Below are 17,563 nucleotides of genomic sequence, written 5' to 3'. Positions count from 1 at the left end.
AGCATTATTCACAGTAGCCAAGACGTAGAAACCACCTAAATGTCTGTCAACAATTGAATGGATAAAGAAAATGTATATACATACATACATACATATACACACATACAATGGAATACTATTTCCCAAAAAAGAAGGAAATCTTGTCATTGCAATAACGTAGATGAAACTTGAATATACAATACCATGCTAAGAGAAATAAGGCAGCCACAAAGGACATAATACCATTTGATTCCACTTATATTAGGTATCTAAAACAGTCAAGTTCATAAAAGCAGTGAACAGAATAGTGGTGGTCAGGGGCTCGTGGAATGGAAAATGGGGAGCTGCCGATCAACAGATACAAAGTTTCAATTACACACAGTGAAAAAGTTCTAGAGATGTGCTGTACAACACAGTACCCAGAGTTAACAATACTGTACTGGACATTTAAAAATCTCTTAGAAGGATGAATTTCATGCTAAGTATTCTTACCACATTAAAGTAAAAATAAATCCTAAAACAAGCCCAATATTTATAAATGTACCTACTGTATACTGTATATAAATGTATAGAATAGTCTAAAAAGAAAAACATCAAACATAAAAAAAGGAAGTAAAAGATTTATGGGGGAAATAAACGTGTGTAAAGGTTGCTTTTACTTACTACTTGAATTTTTTTTTTTTTAGAGTGCTACTTTGAGTAGCAAGAACTTTGAATACTGAAGGACGCTGGAGGACAGGCCAGCTCCAATTCATTTTTAAAATGAGTCCAGCTAAATAAATATTCCTGCAATGGCAGTGCCAGAATGGTGAAAGCTTACAAATAAAGAGCCAGGTGAAATTCATTCTTTAAAGCAAATAAGCTAATAACCATAAATCATAGAAAATAGCATAAAAAAAGTAGAGAATAAACATGGCACGTTCCCTGACTTCAAAACAGATGGCACCGTTAGTCATACTCTGAGAAGAAGGAGATGACCAATCCCTGGAACACAGCCATACAAACAAAATAACAATCCTCATTGTGCCACTAAATTTTACTTTAGCTCCTATGTCAGAGTTGCCCAAAGCAAGCCATTTTATTTCTTGCAAATATCATGGCAATTTTACAAGGCAAAAGTCAAAAATTAAACTGACCTTTGGAGTACCACAGTCACACTCTTCCCCAGCGTCCACCAACTTATTACCACAGGAGGGAGCACTATAGGCTTCATCAGGCTTTGGAATATTAAGAAGGCAGTTTCCTCCTTTATTTAAAGTTAACTTCTCAAAGTCCTCTGCACTGCAACTGCTAAAGTTTCTGGAACCCCTATAATAAACATTAAGAAAAAGATCTATGTCACAGTGATTACTCACTTTGAAAATGTTAAGTCATGACTTTAACCCACAAAATGTGAATATTTTAAATGACAGAAAAGAAGCTAATAAAAGTGGACAGAAATGAGAATTCATATCTACTTGTGATAAATATTGAACATTACTTCAGCTACTATATAATAATTCACTATTTTCTTACAATATATTGTACTTCCAATAAAATATCTTTAAAACATATCACTTACATTGAAATACAAAATGATAATTCTCAGCATCAGAAGAGACTTTAAAAATTATTTAGTCCTATGAGAATAAAGTTTTATTTATCTAACACAGTAAAGGTTCTTCAAATATTGGAAGGTAGCTGTACATTGTCTCCAATCTTTTTTCTACTCTGAAGGATAACATTTTTATGTTCACCCATGCCCATTACCACTTATTAGGAGCTCTGCAAAAATAATGCAAATGGGCAACTCCAGTTCAGATGCACACTAGCCATCAAAAGGCAGACTGCACAGTGTAGAATTTCAGCTACTCCTATATGACAAGTTTTCAGTCTGAGCTTTACATATAATAAATTTTATGATAATTCCTGGGAACCGTGGTTAGTACTTTGAAAGTTAGTTGGCCTTTAAGAATGTCCAACTTGAGCTATGTGAGATTTATACAAATGCAATTTTGATATGTTCTACCTGGGATTTTTTTTTTAGCTACTACTTTACTCAATAACTATAAAATACTTTCAGGTAGTCCCACTGGCTATTTTTACCTTTGAAAACTAGTGGAAATTACACCTATACATCACCTATATCTTTGAGGAATCCATGTCACATTAAAATTCTATTTTATTTTTGCTTTTGTAGACTGAGTTTTTGGTGTGATATCCAAAAATCATTGTTAAGGCCAATGTCAAGGAGCTTTTCCTCAACATTTTCTTCTTAGAAAGTTTTATAGTTTCAAGTCTTACATTTAGGTATTTTATCCATTTTGAGTTGATTTTTGTGTATGGTGTATGATAAGGGTCCAATTTCATTCTTTTGCATGTAGAAATCCAGTTACCCCAGAACCATTTATTGAAGAGAACTATCCTTTCCCTATTGTATCCTCCTGGTGCCCTTGTCAAAAATTAATTGACTACACATGTTTGGATTTGTTTCTGGGCTCTCTATTCCGTTCCAACGGTCTACGTGTCTGTTTTTATACTACTACCATGCTGTTTTGATTACTATAGCTATCAAACTAAAAAGCTCTGCACAGCAAAGATAACAACCAACAAAATGAAAAGTCTGCAGATTGGGAGAAAATATCTGCAAACCATGTATCTTATAAGGTGTATCTTATAACCATGTATCTTATATCCAAAATATATTTTTTAAAACTCACACAACTCCATAGTAGAAAAACAAATAACTCGATTTTTAAAATGAACAAAAGACTTAAATAGACATTTCTCCAAAGATGACATAAAAATGGCCAACAGGTGCATGAAAAGATGCTCAATATCATTAATCATCAAGGAAGTGCAAATCAAAACCACAATGAAATACCACCTCACCCTTGTTAGGATGACTACCATCAAAAAGAGATAACGGCCAGGTATGGTGGCTCACCGCTGTAATCCCAGCACTTTGGGAGGCTGAGGCGGGCGGATCACTTGAGGTCAGGAGTTCCAGACCAGCCTGGCCAACATGGTAAAACCCCGTCTCTACTAAAATACAAAAATTAGCCAGGTGTGGTGGTGCATGCCTGTAATCTCAGCTACTTGGGAGGCTGAGGTAGGAGAATCGCTTGAACCTGGGAGGCAGAGGTTGTAGTGAGCCGAGATTGCACCACTGCACTCCAGCTTGGGCAACAGAGAGAGACTCCGTCTCAAATAAATAAATAAATAAATAAATAAATAAATAAATAAATAAATAAAAGAGATGACAAGTGCTAGTGAGAGTATAGAAAAAAAGGAATCTTGAGCACTGTTGGTGGGAATGCAGATTGGTGCAGCCACTGTGGAAAACAATAGGAGTTCCCTAAAGAAATTAAAAACAGAACTATCATATGACCCAGCAATCTCACTTTTGGGTATACACCCAAAGAAAATGAAAACACCACCTCATAAAGACGTCTGTATTATCCCATTTTCAGTGCAGCATTAGCCAAGATATGGAAACAAACAAAGTGTCAACAGTTGAATGGACAAAACTGTGGCACATATAAGACTGGTAATTATTCATCCTTATAAAAGGAGATCCTGACATTTACCACAACATGGAGGAACCTGGAGGATGTTATGCTGCGTGAAGCAAGCCAGACAGAAAAAGAAAAATGTTGCATGATCTCACTTATTTTGGAATCTAAAAAAAGAAGTCGAAAATCCAGAGACAGAAAATAAAACACTGATTACGGTGGAGGTGGAGGAAATGGGACACGTAGGTCTGATACAAAGTAGCAGATATGTAAGACAAACAAGTCTAGAGATCTCAGGTACAGCATGAGGACTATAGATAATAATATTGTATTACATTCAAGATTTTTGCTAAAAGAGATTATAGGTGCTCTTTGCCACACACACAAAAAATGGGCAACAATGTGGAATGATGGATGTGTTAATCTGCTTGACTAACCATTTCACCACCTATATTTACATCAAAACATGTTGTACATCTTAAATACAATAAAATTTATATCTTACGTATATTTGTTTTTCAAGGGAATTTGGTACCCTGAATCTCTTTTCATCAGTTTGAGCAATGGTACCAGAAGTAGCAGCAGGAGTGAAAGCTATGTTGCATTCTAGTTAATGAAGAAGCAGCCCTATCTATAGCTGGGTCTTTTGTATATCCAAGGAACTCTAAGAAACACATTTTTTGCCGTGAGTAGTCATGTTAAACTCTTCTTTGCTAACTGGTCTCTAGAAAAGTTGATAGTACTGACTCCTGCCTCTTGGATTGGAATGCAGTCTGCCTAGAACATTTTGGTACTGTTAACTGCTGTTTGACCAAAAAAAAAAAAAAAAAGTATCTAGATGTAGGACGTGGAAGGATTTTAAAAGACTGGCAGAGAAAGAAAAAAGAAAGAACATAAACTATCAATGGTTTGAGACAAAAGAATAGGCAAAGGCAAAATTCTGACTCACGGAAAGAAAACATTTAGCACAAGGCTTTTGTCAATAACAGAAAGACTTGTCTTCCTTATTCTTTTTCTTGCTACTAAGAATATTGTGGGGAGGAGTCCTTTTGTGCAATATCAACCAACCACTCACTCAACAAATATTTACTGAATATCTATTATGTACAAGGCATTCTTCTTGGTGCAAGGGATGAAACTGTGAACATAGCAGACAAAAATCCCTGCCCATGTAAAGGTTATGATTATGATTCAGTGATTTACTTATATAATAAATTAGATAGCATATTATAAGGTAATAAGTGCTATGGGGAAAAAAGGCGACGGGGTATGGGTGTGATGAGCTCTGCAGAGGAAGGGATGCTTGTGATTTTAAAAGGGCAGTCAGGACAGGCACCTCAAATATGTGAGAGTTCAATCAAAACTGTGTATCTGGGAGGAAAACACTATAGAAAGAAGGAATAGCAAATGCAAAAACTCTGGGGTAGAAGCTTTCCTGGCAGACTGAGTCAGTGAGGAAATGAGTCATGAGAGATATAGTCAGCAAAGACAGGAATAGGCCATTGTAGGAATGTGGCTTTCTACTCTAAGTGGAATGGGGAAGTTGGAAGGGGAAGACCATGAAAAGTGCAGGAGTAACGTGATTTGACTAATGTTTTAATAGGATCACCATACTTGTTCTATTAAGGAGGAAGACTACAAAGAAGGCTCTTAGAGAAATCCACCAAACAGATGATGATGGACCAAAATGAAACAGTGGGAGCTGTAAGAAGTGGTTGGATTGCTTTTGTTTTAAAGGAACAGCCATTAAGATGAAGAGTGAGAAAAAAGAGAAATCAAGAATGACTCCCAGGTTGTTGTCCTGGGATACTAGAAGGAAGGAGTTACCATTAATTCACATGGGGAAGACTATGGGTAGATCAGATTTTAGGACAACTTTAGGAGGGATCACAGGAGTTTGAGCCTATTAGACATCAAGTAAAAATGTCAAAGCAGTATAAAATAATTATTTGATAAACAAAGAAGACTGCAGTTTAAACAGAGGCTTGTAATTGTTTTTTATTTTGTACTGTTGATCTTTACGTGGTAAGCACAGCGCCTGCTACATGGTATACATGCAATAATGTTTTCTGTAGGAATATATTTAATAATGTAATCCCAGTGCTTTGGGAAGCTAAGGCAAGAGGATCACTTGAGCCCAGGAATTCAAGGCCACCTGGGCAACATAATGAGACCCTGTCTCTACAAAAAATAAGCTGGGCATGGTGGTGCACACCTGTAGTCCCAGCTACTCAGGAGGCTGGGGTGGGAGGAGTTTAAGGCTGCAGTGAGCTATGATCAAGCCACTGCTCTCCAGAGACCCTGTCTCAAAAAAAAAAAAAAAAAAAAAACACACACACACACACACTTAAATATATATTTAAATATATATACTACATAAATATATATTTATAAATTACATATATTTAATTAGACAATGGCCATAGAACTTGCACAGGCATATGTATAGTCCTATATTTTAGTCCCTAATTTCAACCTACATAAAGTCTACCACCTCTAAACAAGTTATTTTTTAAATATGCTCATTATCTGGTAGTTGAAGGATATTTTCTTATAAACAATGTTTCAAATGCTTGATCCTTCAGCAATCTACCAAAAAAAAAAAATTCACCCACATGAATTGACTATAGAACTAAAAAGCATAACAAAATCATAGACACTTGTGGTGCTTTTTAACAGATGGGAAATAGTAACAACATCCCCTGTGTTGGCCTTCAGTGAGACTTTAAAATGCTTTAGAGGCCACAGTGAAAATACCCTTCCACTAGCCATCACTGGCTGGCACCTATGGCAACAAAAAGAATGATCTTTCTCCTGATACGGGGCTTGAAGAGCAACTCAAGTATTTCTACTCTCTATCACCTCTAGACTCTACAATATTAATGATTTATAGCCTCTCCTCCTCTCTTTTCTCACATCTAGGTGATTTTCCCAAAATGGCTTCAAAAGGAGATCGACAATAATGAAAATGTTTTACATGGAAATGACAAAAAAAAAAAATTTCAACTATCATTCAAAACATATTTCTTTGAGTCCTCTGAAAATTCCCAGAACACAATTTTTACCATTACTATGCTGATTCCCACAGCCTAGGATTAGGAAGTCTTAAGAGAAGATTCTAAGTGCTGGTACTGAATTAGATTAAGAAAAAAACACCTGATTATGGAAGCTTGCTGATGGAAGCTTGCTGACATTGAGGGGCAGAGTTAAGAAAGCCATTTTTCTAGAAAGGCATCTCCCAGGAAGAGCAACTCACACTTTCCAGAATCTAACAGCAATGCATAAGAATACCATTGTGCCCCCAAAATATCATAAACAATAACAAAAAAATCTTATTACAAGGGTAGATTATCCATTTTATTAAATGGAACTGGCTCCCAATGACTGAGTTATCTGAGGGGAAAAAAATGAAACATCTACATCACTAGCATCTAAAAAGAAAAAAGCCAAACAAAATGATAGAAAATTAACATTTATTAAACAGCCTATGAAGTAGAGGGTAGGAAATCTGCCCTCAAAAAAAGAAAGTTTAATATCAGCTTGGTAGTAAAAAGGAATCTGAGGAAAAATAAGAGAAAAAAATATATATTACCTAGGATAACCTCATCCTAGTTCAGAAATTATTCTTTTGTTTTGTTTTGTTTTGTTTTGTTTTGAGACAGAGTCTCGCTCTGTCACCCAGGCTGGAATGCAGTGGCACGATCTCAGCTCACTGCAAGCTCTGCCTCCCGGGTTCATGCCATTCGCCTGCCTCAGCCTCCTCAGTAGCTGGGACTACAGGCGCCCGCCACCATGCCCGGCTAATGTTTTGTATTTTTAGCAGAGACGGGGTTTCATGTATTAGCCAGGATGGTCTCGATCTCCTGACCTCGTGATCCACCTGCCTCAGCCTCCCAAAGTGCTAGGATTACAGGCGTGAGCCACCGCACCCGGTCTAGAAATTATTCTTTAAAAAAATTTTAAATATAACAGCTACACAATATAAAATACCACATGAAGCCACAATACACTACAAGAAAGAAAAAAACGAGCAGATAAAGTCCAATAAAGACTCCTAATACTAGTTCTAAGATTATCAAATGATAGCCATAAGACATTTATGCTTACTATGATCAGAGACAAAAGTGACAAGCATGAAAATTTGGGCAGGAAACTAAAATCTACAAAACTAATATATCAGATTTGAAAAAGAACCAGACATAAATTTGACAAATGAAATAAGCAAAATTAATAATTCAATGGATAAGTTTAACAACAGACAAAATACATATGAAGACAGAATCAGTGAGCTGAAAGATATCAGAAGAAATTACACAGAAGAAAAAAACACAAAAAGATAGGAAACATATATTTAAAAAACTAAGAGACAAAGGAGACATAGTGAGGTCTAACACACAGTTCACTAGAATCACAGAGGCGTAAGAGAGACAGCAAATGTGCAGACACCCTGTGTACACAGGCAATATGTAAAGACATGACTGAGAATTTTCCGACTGATGAAAAATATCAAGCCACAAACTTTAAAACACTAAAAAATTTCTAAGCAGGATATGAAGACATATATGTCTACATATGTATGTATGCATGTTGTATATTTTTTTCTTTCTACAACAGGAACATGATAATGAAACGTCAAAAAAAAAGTTTAAAGACAAAATTGTGAAAACAGCCATAGGTAAATAGACAGATTCATTTCAATGGAATAATGGTCTGACAGCTTGACATCTCAACAACAACATGGAAAGCAAAAGACAATGGAAAAATCCCAATATGATGAAAAATAACTGATGATCTACGATTCTATATTCAACAAAAATATCCTCAAAAAACAGAAACAAAGACACCCTCAGGAGAAAAACAAAAACAAAAACTAAGAGATACACTACTACTAAAAACACATTAAAGGAAAGTCAAAACTGGTTCTTTGATCAGACTGAAAAATGGATACCAAATGGAAGGTCAGAGATGCAAGAGGACCAAAGAGCAAGGGCAGTGGTCAAAATCTAAATGAATAATGATAAACAATCACTAATATCTTCCTGGCACACAGCTATATGAGTCAAGAAAGTGATGAATGGAGTTAAAGCATGATATAGTCTTTGAACTGTGTGGGGAAGGATAAGATTTAATAGTAGACATGATAAATAAGAACATGTGTAATAATTTCTAGGGTAACTTTAAAAAAATAAAAGACTGCATAATTTCCAGTCTAGAAATATGTCTAGAAGAAAAACAGTATCTACTAAAAACACTCTATCTGGCAGTGCACAGTGGCTCACACCTGTAATCCCAGCACATCAGGAGGCTAAGGTGGGAGGATTGCTTAGGCCTAGGAGTTCAAAACCAGCCTGGGCAACATAACAAGAACCCATTTCTACAAAGTGAAAATAAATATAAAAACACTCTATCAACCCAAAAGAAATAACACAGAAGATTTTGTTGTTGTTGTTGTCGTCCCATTTTTAACTGATACACAATAGATGTATATATTCTCAGGATACATGTGATCACTTGATCCATTCACACAATGTGTAAAGACCAAATCAGGGTAATTGGAACATCCATCAACTTAAATATTTAAGACCGAAGACTTTAAAAAAAAAACCATAAAAGAAGACAAATAAAGGAGATATAAGATGGTAGATTTAAACCCAAATGCTGTATTTAATTGATTCTAAAACACATTCTCTCCATATTTAAATAACTTTGAAATTGAGATTCATTTCAGATTACAATTGACGTATTAATTTCATTGACACCATATTTCTTTCTCAGTGGTATGGAAAAAGTGGTATATCTTATAATCAATGGCATTTAGATTTGATTAAATGGATCAGTAATTACAGTAAATATAAATATATTAAGTGATATAATTATAAGACATATATTTTCAATTTGGATTAAAAATAAAATTTAAATATATGTTTTAGAAGCATAACTATTAAAAATAAAAAAAACACACTGTCAATGCTAAAAAAAAAAATGTGAGGAAGGTAAAGCAATATCAGATTGGTAGTCCTAGCTACTGCAGTGAGAAAAGAAAAGAAAGTAAAAGGTATACTGACTGGAAAGAAAGAAAAACTGTCTTTGTACAGAGATAATATGGTCATCTATGTAGAAAATCAAAAAGAATTGAAAAAGACTCCTGGAACTAAAAAGCAATTACAGTAAGGTTATAGGATACAGGGTTAATACACAAAAGTCAATTGCTTTCCTATATGCCAGCAATGAACAAGTAGAATTTGAAATTAAAAACATAATATCATGTACATTAGGACCCCCAAAAATGAGAGTTAGGTATAAATCTAACAAAATATGTATAAGATCTCTATGGGGAAACTATAACACTATCTGACGAAAGAATCAAAGAACTAAATAAATGGAGAGATATTTCATGCTCACATACAGGCAGACTCAATATTAAGATGTCAGTTCCCCAACTTGATCTATACATTCAATGCAATCCTAATCAAAATCCCAGCAAATTAGTTTGTGGATATAGATAAAACTGATTTTAAAGTTTACATGGGGTGGCAAAAGACCCAGAATAGCCAATATAATAGTAAAGAAGAAGAACAAAGCTGGAGGACTGGTGCTACCTGACTTCAAGACTTACTCTAAAGCTGCAGTAATCAAGACCGTGTGGCCATTCCAAGATGGCCGAATAGGAACAGCTCCAGTCTGCAGCTCCCAGTGTAACAGATGCAGAAGATGGTGATTTCTGCATTTCCAACTGAGGTACCTGGTTCATCTCATTGGGACTGGTTGGACAGTGGGTGTAGCCTACAGAGGGTGAGCCGAAGCAGGGCGGGGCATCGCCTCACCCAGGAAGCACAAGAGGTCAGGGGATTTCCCTTTCCTAGCCAAGGGAAGCCGTGACAGACTGTACCTGGAAAATTGGGACAACCCCACCCAAATACTGTGCTTTTCCAATGGTCTTAGCAAACAGCACACCAGGAGATTACATCCCGCGCCTGGCTCGGCGGGTCCTACGCCCACAGAGCCTTGCTCACTGCTAGCACAGCAGGCAGACTGACCTGTGAGGCAGCAGCCTGGCAGGGGGAGGGGCGTCTGCCATTGCTGAGGCTTGAGTAGGTAAACAAAGCAGCCAGGGAAGCTCAACTGGGCAGAGCCCACCACAGCTCTGCAAGGCCTGCTGCCTCTGTAGATCCCACCTCCGGGGGCAGGGCATAGCTAAACAAAAGGCAACAGAATCTTCTGCAGATTTAAACGTCCCTGTCTGACAGCTCTGAAGAGAGCAGTGGTTCTCCTAGCACGGTGTTTGAGCTCTGAGAACAGACAGACTGCCTCCTCAAGTGGGTCCCTGACACCCATGTAGCCTAACTGGGAGACACTTCCCAGTAGGGGCCAATGACACCTCACACAGGCGGGTGCCCCTCTGGGATGAGGCTTCCAGAGGAAGGATCAGGCAGCAATATTTGCTGTTCTGCAATATTTGCTGTTCTGCAGCCTCCACTGGTAATACCCAGGCAAAAAGGGTCTGGAGTGGACCTCCAGCAAACTCCAACAGATCTGCAGCTGAGGGACCTGACTGTCAGAAGGAAAACCAACAAACAGAAAGGAATAGCATCAACATCAACAAAAAGGACATCCACACCAAAACCCCATCTGTAGGTCACCAGCATCAAAGACCAAAGGTAGATAAAACCACAAAGATGGGGAGAAACCAGAGCAGAAAAGCTGAAAATTCTAAAAATCAGAGCGCCCCTTCTCCTCCAAAGGATCACAGCTCCTCGCCAGCAACGGAACAAAGCTGGACAGAGAATGACTTTGACAGGCTGACAGAAATAGGCTTTAGAAGGTTGGTAATAACAAACTTCTCCAAGCTAAAGGAGGATATTCGAACCCATCGCAAGGAAGCTAAAAACTTTGAAAAAAGATTAGACAAATGGCTAACTAGAATAAACAGGGTAGAAAGGACCTTAAATGGCCTGATGGAGCTGAAAACCATGGCACGAGAACTATGTGACGCATGCACAAGCTTCAAGACTGTGTTATTGGCAAAAGGTGACAGATAGATAAAGAGAACAAGATAGAGAGCCCAAAAAGAGTCCTACATAAATACAGCTAACTGATCTCTGACAAAGGAGCAAAGGCAATACAATAAAAGAGAATCTTTTCAACGAATGGTGCTGCTACAATTAGATATTCATATGCAAAAAATAAATAAATAAATCTAGACACAGATCTTACATCCTCCACAATTAACTCCATGTAGATCAAAGGTCTAAGTGTAAAATTCAAAACTCTAAAACTCCTGGGAGATAACATAGGAGAAAACCTAGATCATCTTGGATATGGCAATTATTTTTTAGATACAACACAAAAGGCATCGTCCATGAAAGAATTAAAATATTAAATGTATGCTCTGTGAAAGACAATATTAAAAGAATGAGAAGATAAGCTACAGACTAGTAGAAAATATTTGCAAAAGACATATTTGATAAAAGACTCTTATCCAAAGTATGCAAGCAACTCTTAAAACTAAAAAATAAGAAAAGAAACAATCTGATTAAACAATGGGCCAAAGACCTTCACAGATGCCACAAAGAAGACATAAAGAAGGCAAAAAGATCATCTACATCCTATGTCATCAGGGAAATGTAAATTGAAACAATGAGATACCACTACATGCCTATAGGAATGGCCAAAATCCAGAACACTGACAACACCAAATTCTGACAAAGATGTAGAGCAACAGCAATTCTCATTCACTGTTGGTGGGAATACAAAATGGTACAGCTACTTTGGAAGACAATTTGGCAGTTTCTTACAAAACTAAACATACTCTCTTAACATATGATCCAGCAATCGCATCCCTTGGTATTTACCCAAAGGAGCTGAAAACATGATCACACAAAACCCTGCACAGGACACTTATGGCAGCTTTTTTCATAATTGCCAAAGCTTAGAAGCAACCAATATGTCCTTCAGTAGGTGAATGGTTAAACTGTGGTACATCCAAACAATGGGTTATTATTCAGCACTACAAATAAATGAGCTATCAAGACATGAAAAGACATGAGGAGCCTTAAATGCATATTGCTAAGTGAAAGAAGCCAATATGAAAAGGCAACATACTGCATGATTCTAAATATATGATATTCTGGAAAACACGAAACTATGGAGACAGTAAAAAGATTAGTGGTTGCCAAGGGTTGGAGGGGTGGGGAGAGATGACTAGGTGGAGCACAGAGGATTTTTTAAGGCAATGGAAATATTCTGCATGATACCATAATGAGGGATACTTGTCATCATACACTTGTTCATACCCATAGAATGCACAACACCAAGAGTGAACCATAAAGTATGGACTTTGAGAAATCATGATGTGTCAATATAGGTTTGTCAGTTTTAACAACCATACCACTCTGTTGAGGGACATTGAAATGGAGAGACTATGCAAGTGTGGGGACACAAAGTATATGGGAGGAGTCTTTCTACTTTCCTCTTGATTATTCTGTGAACCTAAAACTGCTTAAAAGAAAAAAAAGTCTTCTCAAAATATTGAAGAGGAAGGAACACTTCCAAACTCATTTTATGAGCCCAGCATCACCCTAATATCAAAGTCAGACAAGGGACAACCAGAAAAGAAAATTGTAAGTCAATATCCCTAGCAACATAAATGTAAAAATCCTCAAAACAAATACTAGCAAACAGAACTCAACAACACACCAGAAACATCAGGCCCTCCGACCAAATGAGATTTGTACCTGGGACACAAGGACGGTTCAACACACAAAAATGTATTAACACCACGTTAACAGAATCAAGGATCAAAGTCACATAATCATCTCAACAGGTGCCAAAAAGGCATTTGATAAAATTCAACATTCTTTCACAACAAAAGATCTCAACAAACTAGGAAGAGGGAAATCACTTCAATATAATAAAGGCCATATATGAAAAGCCCACAGACAACATCATACTCCACAGTGAAAAATCAAAAGCTTTCCCACTAAGCTGGACAAGACATAGGTACTCACTTTGGCCACTTCTATTCAAGAGATAAGAAGTCACTGGGAGAATAAGGCTGAATAATTCCCCTGGAACCCTCTCTATTATCAGTGTTATCAGTGTCCCTCTACCTCATGTTATCAGTGTTATCAGTGTCCCTCTACCTCATGTTATCAGTATCCTCGTGTTATCAGTGTCCCTCTACCTCAACTCCTATGGGGTCAGTCTCCCCTGTGGCTACAGAGACTCTCCAAGATCCAGTAATGAACAGTTCACTCCCTTTCTATCTACTGTATCCCTAGCAAGTTTACACACATTCAAGTCAACCAAAAAAAAACAACAACAACAACAACACTTTTTTGCCTCTTCCCTTGGGAAAATGATGGATACCTTAAATTTGAAATCATGTTATCTTCATATTTAAACGTCAATATGCACTAAGTTTTAAATATAATATTCAAAAATACCATTCTCCTCAAAATATTTTAATTATACTGTAAGTCTGCTTGACACAGGGTTGACTTTAGGGGAGTGGTTTTAAATACCAACTCACTCAGGTTTCTGTTATTAACATCCAGTTTTGTCATACTGAAGCCTGTTCTGTTGTTTCACCACCCTCCGTCCTCCCAATCCTCCACATTCTGCTCTATTTTATTTCCCATAGCACTTATCGCCTTCTAACACTCTATATTATTGATTTTCTTATGTTTATAGATTGTCTTCCCCCCAGATGTAAACTCCTTGAAGGGTGAGTCGATCTAACTCACTGAGGTATTCCAAGTGCTGAGAACAAAGTCTGGCAGATGGTCAGCGCTCAATAAATGTTTGACAAGTTGGTGAATAAACTATGGGTCCACTCTTCATTGCTTCCTATACCATATTAAATTCCACTATGGCACTGTTTCATAACATTCCCTCCTTACCTCTGAATGCTTCTTTTTTATTTTAATCTATGACTTATCTCATTGCTCATTACTCATTTCTTGTTTCCCTGAACTCACGTCTTTTTCAACTTCACTGCTGGCCAAAGCAAATCCTAAATTTACTTCCCTCTCCTACAGGAAATCTTTTACAAACATATGACGTTCCTTATGTACCTAATTTTTTTTTTATGAAGCATGGCTTTTTGTAAGTACTATTTTAACTCTTCCATATCTATTTTTGAGCCTAGTATTTGTTCAAAAACTGTAAATTCTGCTTGAGTGCTTCCCTTTATACTAGCATGTGATTGAAATTGTCTTGTCCACTCAGATCTTCAGCTGAAAGGCTGGTTGACAGAAGTTTTTATTACTCTGTCAGTGCTTCAGGAGCCTGAGGGAGGTGGGAAGTGGCATGAACACTTGGGGCCACGGATATTCCCCATGTGAAATCTTCATCTGTGTTTGTTTGTTTTGAAACAGGTCTTGCTCTGTTGCCCAGGCTGGAGTGCAGTGGCACAATCATAGCTCACTGCAGCCTTGAACTCCTGGGCTCAAGTGATCCTCCTGCCTCAACCTCCTGAGTAGCTGGGACTACAGGCACGCACCAACACACCCAGTTAATATTTTATTTTTTATTTATTTATTTTCTTTTTTTAGAGACAGGGTCTCACTGTGTTGCCCAGGTTGGTCTTGAACTCCTGGTCTCAAGCAATCCTCCCTAATTGCTGAGATTATAGGCATGAGCCACCATGTCCGTCCTGTACTTGTTAAAGATACCACCTCTCATATCTAATTTTCACTCAGGCTCAACATCTACACACGTACGAACTACAGTTACATTCAGCTCTCTGCTTAGGACTCCTGCCTTCTAAATTAGGAAGGAACCTCGTTGGCATTACAACGAATCTGCATTAGAAATCTATATTTCTGATGTCCAACCACCATGGGATCTTCTATTATAATTATTTTTTAGCTCTGGGACAGGAAAGGGTTCTAAGATCAGATCACAGGCTTTGACTTCCTGACTTTGAATCCCAGTCAGCAATTTGGATGTGTGACCTCAGTTTCCTCATCTGCAAATGGAGATAAAGTATGTGCACCTCATTTCACTGATGAGTAGTAAGTGAGTGGATACGTTTTAAATGGCTACAATAGTGCCTGTACATAAAAAGAGCTTAATAAATGTTAACCATTCTCTCTCCTCTTCTCTGTCTTGCCTCCCACCTTTATCTCTATAAAACAGGGTTTGTTAATAGAAATATATCAGGATCTCTTCTACCTACAGTGACAATGCAGCACTTTCTCAAAAAGAGGTTTGTGAAGAAATTTCTTATGCAGTCCTTCAGTGTAATCCAATCCACACTGAACCTAGCAGAAACTCCCTCTTAATTTCTAATTCAGATAATAAACTTTGCCATGTTCTTATACTTTCAGTCTATAACTGGTTTACAGAAGAGTGTAGTTACATACTTGTGCCTACATAAGTATTGCCTTCTTAAAGCTCTCTGGAATCATTTAATTAAAAAATAGACTTCAGCAATACATCAGGTAACAAACTCCACATGTACCCCCTAAATCTAAAAGGCTGGAAAAAAAAAAAAGACTTCTCATTGGTATGTCATGCAATTAATTTCAGCAAACCGGAAATAACATTTCCTGTTTTCCCAATGAAGACATGAATATCCCTCACAGTGTAAGAAACATGGATCTACAATACCAAATAAAGGAGAAGAAGAAAGAACCCAGGTACTCACGATGCTCCTGAATTCATGATGCAGCTCTTTGCTCCACAGGAACAATCTCTCCCATCATCGTGATTCATTCCAAGATTATGACCCAATTCATGAGCAACAATGGAAGCAAATGTCTCCACAGTGATTTGTCCAAACTGTTCAGAACAGGAAGGTAGTAATTAGGTTTCTGAACGCAAAGAAAATGTTTTGCTGCTCAGATTATTTTTTCACAAAAGGAAATTTATTCACTACACTGTTGACAGCCTACGTGATAAATCAAGCATCCAACAACAGTCTTTATACATTTCAGTCTAGTAAGAAAGTAACATGAATCACACACATGATGGACATGGATCCTTCAAGCAAGAGGTCAACCACTTTAGCACCAACAGATTACTTATGGTAGTTTATAGGAAAACAAGTTAATGGTTCTAATTTAATTCTCTAAAATGGAGTACATGTTTCCTCACCCATAAAAAGTAAAGAGCTACACTCATAAGTGGGAGTTGAACAATGAGAACACATGGACACAGGAAGGGGAACATCACACACCGGGGCCTGTCGGGAGGTGGGGAGCAAGGGGAGGGAGAGCATCAGGACAAATACCTAACGCATGCGGGGCTTAAAACCTAGATGACGGGTTGATAGGTGCAGCAAACCACCATGGCACATGTATACCTATGTAACAAACCTGGACATTCTGCACATGTGTCCCAGAACTTAAAGTAAAATAAAATGAATAAAAAAGAAAAGAGCTAATAAACACATAGCACATATTTAAAAACTTGACCCAGTCTCTGGGGAAAGAACCCATCTGCGACTTCTACTGTGTTCCTCATAACACCCAAAATATTGTTTTAAGGACCAGGGGAGGAAGTATACAGTCAATAAATGCTTGATATTGTCCCAGTGCAAACATCCAAAGTTAAACATCAAGAACAACGTACCACATTAATCCCGCCTGCGTGGCTCCTTGAACACACTGTTCCCACAAATGCCATTCCTGCAGTTCCACCAAAACCTTTCTTTCTAAATGAAAATGTAAAAGTTAAAAAATGTTCTTGGGGAAAAAAGGAACACATTGCTTTTATTTTATGAATAATCTCAACTGGATTGGGAGAACCTACAAAACATGGCAGGAAAATGGCAAAAAAAAAAATTCTAAAATCAGAATATACTTATGCCTTATCTCCTTCTTATTAATTTTTTCAGACAAATGAAGACACTTTCTGGATACCGAGACAAGTTTGTTTCTTTTTACCTTCTAGGTGAAACCTCTCCTAAAATACATTAGGTTTATTTATACATTTATTATATTTAATTATATATTAAAATACACATTTTAGTGAGGAGAGACAGATAACGAATGAAATGAATATGTTTACACGGGCAGCTGCAGGGCAGTGAGCAGGGTGAACATGAGGAGTAAGGATGGGCCAGACGTGGTGGCTCATGCCTG

General features: G+C 37.3%; 1 protein-coding gene across 1 annotated transcript in view; it reads right to left on the bottom strand.

Annotated features, from left to right (window-relative positions):
* ADAM9 (ADAM metallopeptidase domain 9) overlaps positions 1 to 17,563 on the bottom strand; it is a 108,314-nt gene that overhangs the window by 62,204 nt on the left and 28,547 nt on the right. The window contains exons 10-12 of the mRNA XM_003830708.7: positions 17,052 to 17,133; positions 16,126 to 16,259; positions 1,116 to 1,287 (exon numbers count right to left, since the gene is read on the bottom strand). Of these exons, the coding sequence (XP_003830756.1) occupies positions 1,116 to 1,287; positions 16,126 to 16,259; positions 17,052 to 17,133 (388 nt within the window). The remainder of the gene's footprint in view (positions 1 to 1,115; positions 1,288 to 16,125; positions 16,260 to 17,051; positions 17,134 to 17,563) is intronic.

The sequence above is a fragment of the Pan paniscus genome, chromosome 7 (genome assembly GCF_029289425.2).
Source record: "Pan paniscus chromosome 7, NHGRI_mPanPan1-v2.0_pri, whole genome shotgun sequence".
Lineage (NCBI taxonomy): Eukaryota > Metazoa > Chordata > Mammalia > Primates > Hominidae > Pan > Pan paniscus.
This window is presented reverse-complemented; position numbering and strand designations above follow the sequence as displayed.